Source organism: Trachurus japonicus, chromosome 11 (genome assembly GCF_045865225.1).
Source record: "Trachurus japonicus isolate A0001 chromosome 11, Traja_1.0".
NCBI lineage: Eukaryota > Metazoa > Chordata > Actinopteri > Carangiformes > Carangidae > Trachurus > Trachurus japonicus.
Window position 1 is genome coordinate 33552142 of NC_140917.1, and position 14660 is coordinate 33566801.

Genomic DNA, 14660 nt, shown 5'->3' on the forward strand with positions numbered 1-14660 from the left:
TCGCAACGAACTTTATTGAAATTTTATGTTTCATTTAGACATTTTTAATAATTTCTAAATCCTTCCTTCCAGTGAAGAAGGAAATCAACTTTAAATCTACTGAATTATCCGTTTTCTGACTAACAGAAGTGTCTGTGAATGAACAGAGAATTTACTGTAAATATACGGAATTATCCGTTTTCTGACTAACAGAAGCGTCTGTGAATGAACAGATAATTTAATGTAAATATACGGAATTATCCGTTTTCTGACTAACAGAAGCGTCTGTGAATGAACAGAGAATTTACTGTAAATATACGGAATTATCCGTTTTCTGACTAACAGAAGCGTCTGTGAATGAACAGAGAATTTACTGTAAATATACGGAATTTTCCGTTTTAGAATTCACAGAAGTGTCCGTAATATTAACGGATAAGTTACTGGTAATTTTCTGCCAGGACTTTATCCGTTTTTTAACGGAATTTTTTCTTACAGTGTAGGCTTCAAAAATTGCCATTTCCTCCGTATCCGCAACCAATCGTAAAAGTATGATTTACATTAACAATCTATGGAATTTTACAGCAGTTTTCTCAAAATGAGTTTTTCCTCAGACTCCAGGTTTATTCCTGTCTATATTCTGAACGTTTTTACAGAGGGGATTGTTGATATATAATTCACAGCCTGATTTATACAACATTTTATTCCTAAAAACATTGCAAAATTTGATTTTTTTTTTTTTTTAGGGCTGGTGACAGTATTTTCTCATTTACAGAGTGATATAAAGAGATCCCCTCTGTAAAAACTTCTGACTCTAATATGTCAACAAAATAAAACAAGAATTTTCAAATGAGCTTTATCCATTGTTCAGATTTTGGTTCTATGCAAATTAGTGCATATTTCATTAGATACTGCCTCATTTATATAAACATAAAATTTTTAACTTGTAATACAAAAAATATTTGTCTTAATGTAAGTCATAAACTTGGGAAGTTTCATGGTGATATCTGTTAGTTCAATTTTTTATCCTATTCACCTGTAGGGTCCCCCCTTAAAACAGGGAAAGGTTTATCGTTGTCATTATAGGTTAACAGGCTATTATTTTAATGGTCCACCCCACTTGAGATGAAATTGCACTGTATGTGCCTCCTGGACTAAAATGAGTTTGACACCTCTAAGGCATGGAGCCAAATAATAATTAATCAAAACACTTTTTATATTAATGGTGATTAATGTTCAGAGCTGAACTGAAAGTTGTGACCTGGTGGTGGCAACATATAAGTTCCTATCACTGCCTTATCACAGTGACTAGTGTTTTTGAAACTTTTGCTTTTTTTTACCCTTCTTGTCAGAATTAAATTATTTATCAGTGCAGTTTCCCAGAGCTTATAGGAACTGCTTCTCTACTGTCACACATTTCACTGTAAATTTGCAATAATTCTCTGGCAGAAGCTTCATTCCAAAGGTCATGTTATTGTTTGCATTTATTAAATTATTTGTATTTTACAGTTTCTTGCTGTATTTTATTGTTTAACTGGAAACATGTAGTATGTGCAAATATTTAATAGCCTATTCTTGTAAATAGTCACAGTTGATTCAGGAAGTTTATATTTACAGGAGGTAGAACAAATGTGCTGCATTTTTATAGTATTCGTCTTGTCTGCAGTCAAGTCAACTAGTAGCGCTTCACACTATCAACCACATTCACACATTCACACATGCATAGAGCACACATACACACATACTCACACACCAGTGATCCATCAGAGGCAATTTGTGGTGCAGTATCTTGCTCAAGGACACTTTGACATGTCGACTGGAGGAGCTATCAACCTTCTCATTATGGATGACCCACTGTACCTCCTGATTATATTATTAATTTCAGATAAACTATTGGAGTAATAAAGTATCTGTAACTAAGGAATGGTACTTAACAATACAATACTAATTCTAAGTGTATGTGTATGTGTATGTGTATGTGTATGTGTGTGTGTATATATATATATATACATATATATACATGTATATACTACTACTCAGGCATCTGTTAAAGGGAACTTACAGAGATTGCTATTCTGAGAAGAAAGTTGATTACTGCATGATCAGATTGTGTTCCTGTTCCTTTACTATATGTATGGCCTCCATATCTTCAGTAGTGTAAGTACTGTACATGCCTTCAGCTGTCCTGTTGGAGACTGTTACATTCTTCGGCACTCCAGAGGTGAAAGTGAGGAAATATGTGGACAGACTGCAGTTTACATTCAGCTGGGCTCAAACCCCAGGGCCAGTTCCCACCATTGCTTCAGGCTAACCGGTTATGTAACAGGCAGTCCTGCTGTTACAAAGCCAAACAACAAAGGAGATCTTTGGTGGAAATTGAATGTGATGACACACTGGGATACAGAGCTACTTTTTCTTTGCTTTTTTTTTTTCGTCATCCACGGGCTGAATTTGATTTGGAGCAATTTCCTGAAATATCACAAACAGTGCAAACCAGAACTCAAGGGAATATACAACTCTAAAAACACAAACCATCCTTCAACCTTTGCTCATATACCTTACAATAGTTTGGAAATACACAACACTTTGCTGTTTTGTCAGGGGTAAGATGAGAAGAGTGATATCACATGAAGCTCTCGCCTGTAAAAAAGGTTATGTCAGCAGAAAATCTGGAGAGAGGAGGTGGTTCTGTCCTGCGCAAACAACTACTTTTTTTTTTTTTTTTTTTTTTTACAGTGTCAGACGACCTATGGGAAGAGACTGTGATCAATATAATGAGCTGCCCCATCAATTCCAGATTTAGATAAATTCAATTAAAGATCTATTATAGACTGCACTATCCTGAAAGTGATATCTTTGAATCTGATATGTGACGGATTCTTCACTGCTGTGCGTCTTCTGGTGTGATACATTTGATTGGTTTTCTAAACAGTATGGATTTCACACAGTCTGATTCTATCATGTCACTCTGATAGGACAATGGCCCTCTTCTCCCATGAAAAACAGTCTCTTAAAGCATGGTTGCAACAACAACAACAACAAAAAAGTTTCACTCTCCGTCTCCCCCATGTTTAAAAAGTTCATTATTGTAAACAGACCTCACAAAGAGGGTCTGGTTGTCATATCTGACAGTGCTTGATGAGACTATTAAGCTATTCAATCTATGACCTTTGCGGTATTGCTTTGCCTTCACTCTCTGCAAACGTTCATATCTAGTACACCACTGACAGTCTGGCTCCTCCACCCATTCTCCTTTGTGTCTGCAGGCTAAGCTCTTTGGACACGATTCCCTTGTCTCTCAGTCAGTTTGTATAACTAACTGTCTAAACAGGTGCTCTGTCCATTGTGTGTGTTCACTGTGGGTTCAAATGTTAAAAAAATGTATTCAAAAGATAAAGAATGGAAACGTACATCTCATCTGCTTAATTCATACATAAATGCATCCTGACGTTTAATGGTGTCATAGCCTCAGGGCCTCTGCTCTGTCGGGGTTTGTTGTGAGTTGTGTGTTGCGTGTCCTGTATTTCATGGTGCAGATTCCTGTTTTGGGTGGAACTCGATCTTGTGTTTAGTTAAACTTTGTTAGCATCAAAAGATCGGCAGGTGCATCAGAAAGGACGGATCCGAATGCCAAAGTTCAACAGAGAACATCCTCACTTGTATCAGGCTTATACAACATTTTGGTATAGGAGACCAATCTTTTGAGTATTTTAAAGAGGACCTGTGCAGTATTTTTATTTTAGCATACCTATGCTATGGTTAAATGAATGATGTTACTTGTTCCAGGGAGAATGGAGGCTCTCTGCCTTCGGCCTAGCATCTCCTGGCTGAAAACCAACCTTGTAAGATCAGAGCCTCCGACCCATCTCTTGTCTCATGTGCCCTCTCTTGTTTATGACAGATAAGATTACACAAATATACACATCATAACATCTTAAATTATATATAATGTTATCCACTGCTCCATGGATTGATTTCTCGCCAGCTTTGTTGCAAACGAATGCACATGGGCAGGAGGAGGGTTAGCAACACAGCTGCAAAGCAACCAGACTTGCACATTTCTCCTTTAAAATGAAAAAAAAGGGAGGCCACAACTATTACACAACTTGAGTGGCAGTCGTGTGTGACTTCTACAGATCAGCAAACAGAGACAGCAACGCCCTCACATCTGGGGAAATCTTTCAAATCTTCACCAATACCTGATAACAGCACGGTCTGGTGACGATGAAGAATCCCATATCTTCCAGCCTCGGTATGTCGTCTCTATCCTCTCAAACCTCCTGCAGATCATGGAGAACCACACACGGTAAAGAAAAGGGTAAATCAAAACAGAAATAAAAAGGATTGAGTATTATATTACATGTAAAATGAAAAAATATGTCTGTGAGATGTTGAACACTCATTAAAGCCCCATGATGCATCTTTACTCCTGGTTATCACACTTGTTGACAAAGGTTTTTAGTTAAAAAAAAAAAGCCCTGAATCATTACATGTTCATATAAAGCCTTTAAATAAACCCTCTTGTTTCTCCACCAGTGGCCTAAACACCTGAAAATGCAAACTGCACTTATTCAAACCATTAGTTCAGCTCAGTAATGTGGTCACAGTGTGTGATCAAACTCTCCGCCGCGAACACGTGTCTGTGCATGACATGCAGGGTTTGCATGTATTTCAGGTATTTAACACTCAGCCTCAGAGGAGTCCTGTGATTGGAGCTTTTTATCGCAGTGAATCTCAAGTATAGTGTCTGTTCAGAGATGAACACAACAGGGAACAAACGTCCTCGCTCCCTGAGCCTGGACTCGTCTCTTCAGCATACAAATCTGATCGGATTAAGGCAGCTCACGTTTAAAGTCTTTTTCTCTTTCCTTTTTGGTCTGTTAAAAAAAAAAAAAAAAACATCTTCTTCCTCCTGATCCACTCGGTGTTTCAAGATGCGATTGCAACACGTTTTCCGGTATCAGTTTTCACAATAAAACACAGCACTCACAAAGTAGTAGGCTATAGGGTACAGTTTGCCTAAATACTTTAGATTACTGTATAAAACTGGATATTAGGTCTGATTATCTAATGTTGCAGTTCTATTTCATTACTTTGTTTTATAGGCTACAATAGCCTACATCATAGTTCATCAATTGATTAGGACACTGGCCTACTAATATCTGCAAAGACAGTAGTATAATGTGACGTCCTTCTGCTGCAAAGTAAACCAAAAGATTATACTGAGACCTAGGATTTGTTTAATTTATTTTCTTCATTTTTTGTTTCTGTTAAATTAATTTGATCAATTCCAATCTTCTTCTAGGGTAGGCTGTGTTTGATGTTAACAGTAGCCTATACTTTCAAATTGCAATAAGTAGCTACAGATAGTACAGAATCTATTATTTCTTCCTTTTCCAGAAATGTGCTATTATTAATGGAAGAATATCATTTTTTAAATCAAAATCGATGTTATTTTTATTCTATATTATTACCAAAAAGAATTGGGCTTTTATTTTTATAGTCAAATCGCAACACTTCCGGCTTGATTTAAACGACGTCAGCTTGACGCAGAGTTCTCACTTGAGAAAAGCGAGTCAATCTGTTGAATATTAGTGTCGGCGGGCGGAGGAGGAAGAAGAGGTCAGTTCAGCAGCACACTGAAGGAGAGCAGCAGCACAACAACAAGGTGAGCTCTTCTTATTCTTCTCTCTATACATAAACAGGGACTAGACAGTGTGTTAAAGTGGTGATGGGGAGCAGCCAGGAGAAGTTAGGTTTGTTCCAGGCAGAGGGACCAACTTCAGTGACCCTGTTAGGTTCACACCCAGACCTTTTCCAGCCGCTCCACGCTGCCGTACAGGACGGTACAGTCCGGTACAGTTCTGTACAGACGTGTCAAGTGAACCCAGATGAAGTAAAGTGGGTTTGATGCTGATCTGGGCACAGCGGCAGGTTCTCACAGGGGCGGGCTCAGGAATTAAAAAAAAAAAAAAAAGTTGTAGATGGCAATGATCACTGTACAGGAGGAGGGGGTGGGGGTGGGGGGTATCTCAGGTTTGATTTAAAACGTGACACACTGCTTTTAAACCTGCTGTTAGTCTGTTAAACCAGCTGTAAAGGCGTTTGTCCAGTTAGACTGCTTCATAGTGCATACATGTCTTGTGTCATTCACAAAATATGTGGGTGGGTGGGGGTGAGGGTACTGTTATTATGTTGCCTCAGTTGTTTTCAATACTGATACTCTTGTCTTTTAAGTTAGATGTCTTTTTTTCAGTAGTATAAGTGTATAGTTGTGTTTTATCTTTCAGGTAGCCCATACATTTAATTTGACATATGTCAGGATATACAATGTAGTCAAAGGTCTGGCTCAGACAGACGGAAAAATGGTAGGCCTATAGTACGGGAAAATATTGCATATGGCAGGAGATATGCTGTTGGATATTATTGAGTATTGGCCACATTACCAGTGGTGGGGAATCTCCTTGTGCATGATTGTGCAACCAGTAAATTGCCTATTTTTTTTTTTTAACACTGGTGAAACATGGAAGGGGCGATTAAAATCTCTGGGATCTGTCAAGGTGGCAGGCCAATGTGTGTGAGGATCATGAATGAAAAGGAAATGTGAATATATACAGTGTGCATCCCTTAATTTCCTGCTTGTGCTCCTAAAATCTTAATTTAGGGGGGCCACTATGCTTCTATTAAAAAAAAAAGTTAGTCATAAGAAAGTAGTTATGATATATATTCTGAATGGGAGTGATATTGTGACATGTTGGAAGACAGTAAGAATTGCCATATATTGCAAATTTCTTTTCCCGAAAGTCTATTTACAGAAAAAGTTGCAGCTGTATTTGTATTTCACAGATCCTATAACATCCTACAACATACTAACATTTTGTGCCGTCTGAATTATCATTGATTGGATGCTCAAATACACAAAACCATGTAAACTATTAATACAATATCAACACAGTGCTTCAATGAATCAATATGGTCATAAAATAAAGCAATATTTGAATGTATCAGTATTCTCTTACACCATCCACTATCTAATTAATAATGAAAAGTTTTAACTAAAGTGAATATGAAATACATACGCACATACGTATATCAAACTGTCTAAACTCCTTTTTAAATATTTGTTGTAACATTCAGTAAGGTTGTATGTGAAGTATTAGTCTATTTTAGTATTTAATCTTTCTCCAGTCAGTGTCCAGCCTGTGGCCATCCCCACAGCCAGGTGAAGGCAGCCACAGCTTTTAAACCAGAGGCCTGCTTCCACCACAGCCTCTGCAATTACACCGTAATGATAAAATTGCGGAGGCTTGCAGATGCACGTACGCCTCTACACCTTAATGCAGTCACTGCTTTATCTGCCACCTTCCAAAACACACACGCAATCAGATGACAGTCAACATGTTGGAGGCTAAAAGAACACGGATGGTACATATTGTACAGTATCAGCTGCTCTAAAAGTTATAACAAAGACATTTTGTCTGTAAACCTTCTCCTCTGCCCCAGCACTCTGGACTATGACACCATTATTGTGAATGCACAGACTATTGGCACCAGCCACTTTACTCTGACATTACTTTGCACTACCTTGCTTAAAACATGCCACATATGTGCACATCCATATTAAAGATTGATTCATATCAGCATCCACACAGAACCCATACTTGCACAGTAAACACCTATTGCAATATACTGTACATACATGTTTCTTATATATTCTATTACATTTTTTTTTTTTTTTACTTTATATTTAAATGTGTGTCTCTCATATATTTTTCATACTGCATGTATTATTTTATTTTATTTTATTTTATTTAAACAGCATTGCATATAGAGAGAAACACAGTTTAAATTCCTATATAACTTCAATGTTTTTCAGGCCAATGACCCCCAAACTAAAATTGTGTTTAATATTAAACTGGGCCTAGTCCCATGTATGAACATACCTTAGTTGTTATTGTTCATTCACTATTCAATTAATACAAATGTTCGTATATTAAACAGGTACAGGTGGGGCAGCCATGCCACTGCCATTTATAGACAGACCTTGTTCATTGATACCAATACCACTATCAACAATGTCTGTCAATTGCATGATGATAGTGTATACAAGCTATTCAAATTGAGGTTTTTATTTGTAACATAAATGTGGAAACGAAAAAATATTAAAAAATTGTCTAATCAACCAAAACTTTTGCGACCGCCCTGAAGTACCTCGGCAGACCCCCTAGGGGTCACGGACCCCCTGTTGAAGACCTCTGCTTTATCTCATAGATTAGATTATTAGATTAGATTATACTTTATTTCATTCCCGAGGGGAAATTCGTTCGTGACAGCAGCATTTAACAAAAGGAAATAAAACAGGACAAATAATGAAATACACAATTCATAAAAATACTTTAAAAAGAAGAAGACAAAAGAAGAAAATGCTACGGTGCTCTCTACCTGCTGGACAAAGTAACAGATTAAAAAAGTGCTTGCTGGTAGATGTAAAGATGATGTAAATCATGTAGCATTGACAATAAAGTTGACTTTGAATTTGATCTTTTTTTTCAGCAGGAACCATCCAGCTGTTGACAGCCATGGCAACCATAGTGATGGAGAGCATCGGGCGGGTGTTCATCAGCCTGCAGCAGATCCGGCAGGTTCCGCGGATGCTGACCGAGGCCGCCCCCTCCATGCCCGGCACCGTCAGAGACACCGAGGTCCCCCCCTACTTCAGGGAGCGCTACGTCTGCACCGGCTACCGGCCGCTCAACCAGAACTGGCGCTACTACCTCCTGTCCATGTTCCAGCGCCACAACGAGACCCTCAACATCTGGACTCACCTGCTGGCCTTCCTGGTTTTCCTGGTCAAACTGTGCCAGCTGGCCGAGACGGTGGACTTCGTGAACGACCCGCACTCGTGGCCCCTGTTGATCCTGGTCCTGTCCGCCCTGGCCTACACCGCCTTCAGCGTGGCGGCTCACATGCTGGGGGGTAAGTCCGAGCTGTACCACTACGCCTTCTTCTTCCTGGACTACGTCGGGGTGGCGCAGTACCAGTACGGCAGCGCCGTGGTTCACTTCTACTACGCCGTGGACCGGGGCCTGCACGGCCGCCTGCGGGGCGTCTTCATGCCCGCCGCCACCGCCTTCAGCTGCCTGTCGTGCCTCGGCTGCTGCTACGGCAAGTACTGCAACCACAGGCTGCCCACCTGGGTGCGCAAGGTGTGTCAGGTGGTGCCCTCGGCGGTGGCCTACCTGTGGGACAGCAGCCCCGTGGCGGCCAGGCTCTCCTCCTGGTCCTCGTCCGGCGGCGACCCGGCCGTCCCCTATCACTTCGGCCAGGTGGCTTTCTTTCTCAGCTGCGCCTTCTTCTTCACCTGCCCGCTGCTGGAGCGCTGCTTCCCCGGGCGCTGCGACTTCGTGGGGCAGAGCCATCAGGTGTTCCACATCTTCCTGGCCTGCTGCACCCTGTGTCAGATCCACGCCTCCCACCTGGACTTCGTGGGCCGCAGGGAGCTGTACACGCGCCTGCACGCGGACGGCGAGGCCGCCGTCTTCTTGGGACTCTACGTGGTCACTCTGAGTGTGTGCGTGCTCATTTGTGCCTTCATGATGAGGAAGGTCAAACAAGTGCTGGACTGCAAAACCAAGTCCAAGTAAATATATGGGATGTGTTGAGTGCCTTTCCATCCAGACCTACTGCTTTCAATGAAAGGGAACAAATGCTTTTGGCCTGTAAATGTAAAATACCTGTGTTGGCATTTCATAACAGTAAGCTGCAGATTACAAGAGACATTAAAATAAATGATATTTGGAGTTAATCTTTTGATACTCATCTGTTAGAATATCAGAGTTAGGCTGACAAAGTGAAGACAATTAAATCTCATGATTTACACAGACTATCAAAGTGTGTATCTACAGCTGATAATGAGTGTCACTACTGTTACTGATGGAAAAAAAGAAAAGATTTGTCTGGATTTCTGTTTTCTTTAATCCTCCAACACTGTGATGATGTATTGAACAGCATATTGAATGTGCAAATATTTATTTTGGATATTTTAAAAGGAAGTGGCTCCTGTGTTGTGTCACCCAGGCTGAAATGATTTTAAGGTCTTACTGTTATAATCGTGGCTCGTAAATACCGAGTCAAAATTTCTCCTATGCAAAACAATCCACTTCGTAACTGAAGTAAAGACACTAGAAACATTTTTTCAGCATTTTTTTTTACAGTGTAATAAGGATGTTACAACGCGGCAGTGGCCTTTGTTTTTGTGCCTTGAGAGCCCGGTGTTGAATGTTTTATGCTAAGTTTCGCATAAAGTTGCTGCTGACTGACTTTTTACATTAACATTTGTATTAAAAAAATGTACTGTAATGCACTGTAACACATGAACGCCACCAGCTTATGGCACAGTGTAGATTCTTAAAAAAAGTCTGAAGTTGCCATCACGTGATGAGATGTTTGTCAGTGCCAGTCTGAGACTAAGACATTTTTTTAATGTTGTTGCCGTTGTGCTAGCACAAGTTTTTCATATAGCACATCTGTATTTGAATGTACCGTCTGTAGACTGTGTTTTCAGAAAGAGGATTCATGAGCAATCTGAGTTTTAGCCTTTTTGATTGTAGACTTAGTATGTATGTGGGCTGTTTTGTAGTTTGCACTGTATGTCAGGATGTCAGCGATCACTGTGTATGTGTCTTATTGGAAAATTGTTGTTTGTGGCTTTTGTCGTACAGGGGGGAAAAGTGTATGTGAGTGGATGAATCACAGATAAAGGTACAAGCGAGGATGTTTGTCTGTGGGAGATAATGATGCCTACTACTGACCAGCATGTAAAACCAGCGGTTAAATAAAATGAAATAAACGTTTCATGTAACACTGAGTATTGACGTGATGTGACAGTTCATCTCTTATTATCATTATAGCCTGTAGAGAGTAGTGTAGTGTAGTGTTGAAACTAGATTTTTTCAGTGTAAGTCATTCATAAGAGTTAACCCTCACTTAGCCGACATGTACAGGATATTGTGTAATCTGATGATACTCACTGAATAGTGAAAGTAAGTAAGTTTTATTTTTATAGTCACAGATCATTTTTATTTTTAATTTTTATAGTCACAGATAAAATCACAAAGTGCTTTACAGTAAAGTGCATACAACATGCACTATGTTGAATACAACATATAAAAAATAGGCACGACAATATATTCATCACAGCAGTACAGATTTGACGTCTTTAGGTACAAATGGTTTGTCACTGGGGTTGTACCCTCTACAAATTTGTACCCTACAAGGATACATTTTAGTCACTAGAGTGTTTAAGTCTATTTTTGTACCCTAAGGTGCATAAATGTCCCCATTAAGTACTAACAGGAAGGGTACAAAAATGTTTCCATGTTAATGGGTACAATAGTTGCCCCAGTGACAAGCTGTTGGACCCTCAAAGGTACAACTTTTACACATTATTTCTGAGAGTCCACCTTGTGTTCTTTTGTGATCTCTTTCTCTTGATGCACCGTTTTCTTTGACCTTTTTGCAACATCCTGTTGAATATATTATATTTTGTCTGTTTCTTCCTTGTTATTGTCAAATTAAATTAAAGCCATGGACCTGCCGTTGCTTCCTATCATAAAACTGAACTCACACAGTGTCGGTTCTATAAATACAGTTTTATTAAAGAAGTATTGAGAAAAAAAATATTAATATGAAAATTCGACAGCTGGATCAGGATGGATGTTCCTGAATGGTTAATTGGTCTCCGTGGTAACCTGTTAAACAGTGTGCCTCATAGAAAGGGCAGGAGGAGGAGGAGGGAGAAGGGCGTCAGCTGTTATTAACATATAGTGAGGATGCACTTGATGCACTCAACACACTGCGATGCTGTAAAGTGAATCTGTGCCGTATAGTACAGTTAATGAATAAAAAACAGGCTTGTAAGACAATGGAGATGAGCTCTTGTTCTTCGTCTCACATCACAAACCATGTAACCCGTACCCATTCAACAGAAAGAGCAAAAAAAGAAGGGATGTCACGGCGGCAGCGGAGAATTCAGTCAATGAAGGAAGCAGATGTTCCGTTTCATCCCTCCCCTCCCCGCCGCCTGCAGCAGTAAACACATGACGCACGGGCTCCTCGCCTGGCTAGCTGTCCACTTGGAGTCAGTTTGTCTGTATTTGTGAAAAAAAACAGGTTCGCTGTATGTCCTGTTTCCCAGAATTCTAATTTTCTAGAACCTGAATTGTCAGGATGTTCCCTGTGTAGAGCCCAATTTACATGTGACTGTAGGGAAGCTTTGTGTTGGGGGAGATTACCTCCTCCCATCTAACAGTGAAATAGCTTGTTAGAGGCTTTGCTTTCCCTCAACACAGCAGGTGAAACCCTGAGTCAGGCTGCACAGGCCCAGAATCCAAAAAAAAAGAAAAAAAAAAAGGTGAAAGGGGCAAAGTCCCACTCAGATTTACAAGTATTTAGCAGAGCACCTTAACGTGTCAGTGCAGGCCCACCCACTCCCACGCATGCCTGTCAGGTAAATGCCTGACACTTGGAGTAGAGCGGGGTTGAAGCAACATCCACGCTGTGTTCAAAACTCTCTGTGTCAAGACTAGGAAGGTGCAGCTAACATGCCCTCAAGGGAGCTGACCCTGCAAGTGTGGAGGTTAAAGGATGGCTCAGGGACGAAAGGGACAAAGGTGGGGGGAGGGACTCCATTAACTGTGGATGAAACAGTAGGCAGCGCGGGGGTTTTCTGCTAAATGCTGGGCCAGCTGCTTACCGAGTTAGAAATCCGTCCCTTGTTTCTGTGTTATGTTTGGTTGAAGTGATTTTGGGCAGATTCACAGGTGAGGATCACATCCAACCTGTCTGTTGCCTCACTGTTTCCCTCACCTTTGTCAAATCTTTCAAGCATCACCAGAGACATGCAAAAGTTAAAGCAGCCCTGGTCAAATTTTCTATTAATATGAACAGTGGAAGTGGAAGATGAAATGATTTCCAAAAGGCATAAAGTTACAGATGACACATTCCTTTTACATTTTAAACATTATAAATGCAGAAGAAGAAGAAAAAATACTTTATACCCTGGAGGGAAATTGTCGCGCAATTGTCCAGCATCTTACATAACCCAAAATGATATGATACAAATGCCAAGTAAACGTGTATAGCCATATATTTGAATTCTAACAAGCAGAGATAATATATACAGTATATAGCCTATATATATTATTTTCAAAATGACCGAAAAGGAAAAGGGCCCACAGCAAAGGTTTGGGCCCCCTGCATAGTTAGTAGCTAGTAGCCCCCCCCCCTCCGGAAACTATCACAGTGTGTATAGGCTAAATAGTAAATATCTTGTCTGATACCTTGTCCAAAGTTATCCAAGTGCTCAAGTCTCCTGGATTTCCCATTCTTTTGCAGCTTCACTTCCCTTTTTCATTCTAAAATTGTAATAAACAGAATAATTTTAACCAGGGGCATCCAAACTTTTGCATGCCACTGCATAGATGACGACTATTTAAAAGTAGCGTATCCTGGGTCCTCACGCATACTTAGCATCTTTATGTGGCATGTTGTCCAACCACGCTGAAAATCAGAGGTAGAGTGATTTCTAACGGCCACAGTCTAGGTGATGAAAAGTCAAAGGCAACAAGAAGGAGGGGTAATCTCCTTTAGCACCTAGGTGTGAATGTCCTGCTTGTCAGTTGTGGGAAGTAATGAAAACACAGACCTCTAATCCAGTGTCCAAACTGTGTTTGGGGAGGGGGGTTTCTAGAGGTATACCATTTAAACAGCAATGTTCTCTCAAAGATCTACATAGAACATTTTCCTGGCTTAGTTCCACCTTCTCATGTGGATCCTGTGGTGGCTGGGCTTTTGGTTTTACATGCAGCTCTGTCCAGGTCTTCAGACTTCAGCTTATTCAAACAAACAAGCTGTAACATGTTAAGTAATGAGCTTCAGAGATGCTGGTGCAGATTTTTTATTTTTTTTTACCCTCAACAGAGCCAGGCTAGCTGTTTCCTTCCCTGCTAATGCTAAGCTGGGCTAACAGTCCTCTGGCTCCAGCTCCTTATTTAGCAGATGTAAGAGTGGTAGGCCACTGATCTTCTCAACATATCGTTTTAAACAGTAAATTTATTCTGTTAAATTCTCTCCTTTATATGGTTTCTTTCTTTCTTTCTTTCTTTCTTTCTTTCTTTCTTTCTTTCTTTCTTTCTTTCTTTCTTTCTTTCTGCTATTGGAAAACTGAGGTGATCCTCCCCCAGTTCACCTTCTGTTTAAATAAAGGCAGCTTGGCTCTGCTTTGCCATCATGACGGCCAGCAGCTCTTGTCTCTGTGCATCTGTGTTTGTGTCTGCGGTACGTTTCTGCTGCCCCCAAGTGTTGATGACGAGGCATTTCTTTGAGGTGAACTCATCAGCCTGTTTTATTATTCTCATGTCATGAGCAGAATTGGTTCCTCTCGTGCAGACGTCAGAGATGATACCGTTCACCTTGCTGGCAAATGTCAGCTGCATCGACCCTCCAGGCCGGCTCTGCAGTGTGGCTCTGGTCCTACTGCGAGCGCTGGTGTGTGTTGGTCCGAGCTGCACGGCTCAGTTAGGCTACTCACTTAAAACCGCTGAATCAGCTGAATTATGGCACTGTTGGACTCTCTCCCACATTCCTCCTGTCTGACTCACAATAGAAGGGGCCAGTCTGCTTCC

At 40.5% G+C, this 14660-nt stretch overlaps 1 protein-coding gene across 1 annotated transcript; it reads left to right on the top strand.

Moving 5' to 3' along the window:
* The first annotated feature begins 5516 nt into the window (after positions 1-5516).
* paqr7a (progestin and adipoQ receptor family member VII, a) lies at positions 5517-10131 on the top strand. The gene is made up of 2 exons (XM_085792336.1): positions 5517-5649; positions 8537-10131. Exon 2 carries the CDS (start codon positions 8556-8558, stop codon positions 9618-9620), a length of 1065 nt encoding a protein of 354 aa, XP_085648462.1. The 5' UTR covers positions 5517-5649; positions 8537-8555; the 3' UTR covers positions 9621-10131.
* Positions 10132-14660: the final 4529 nt, after the last annotated feature.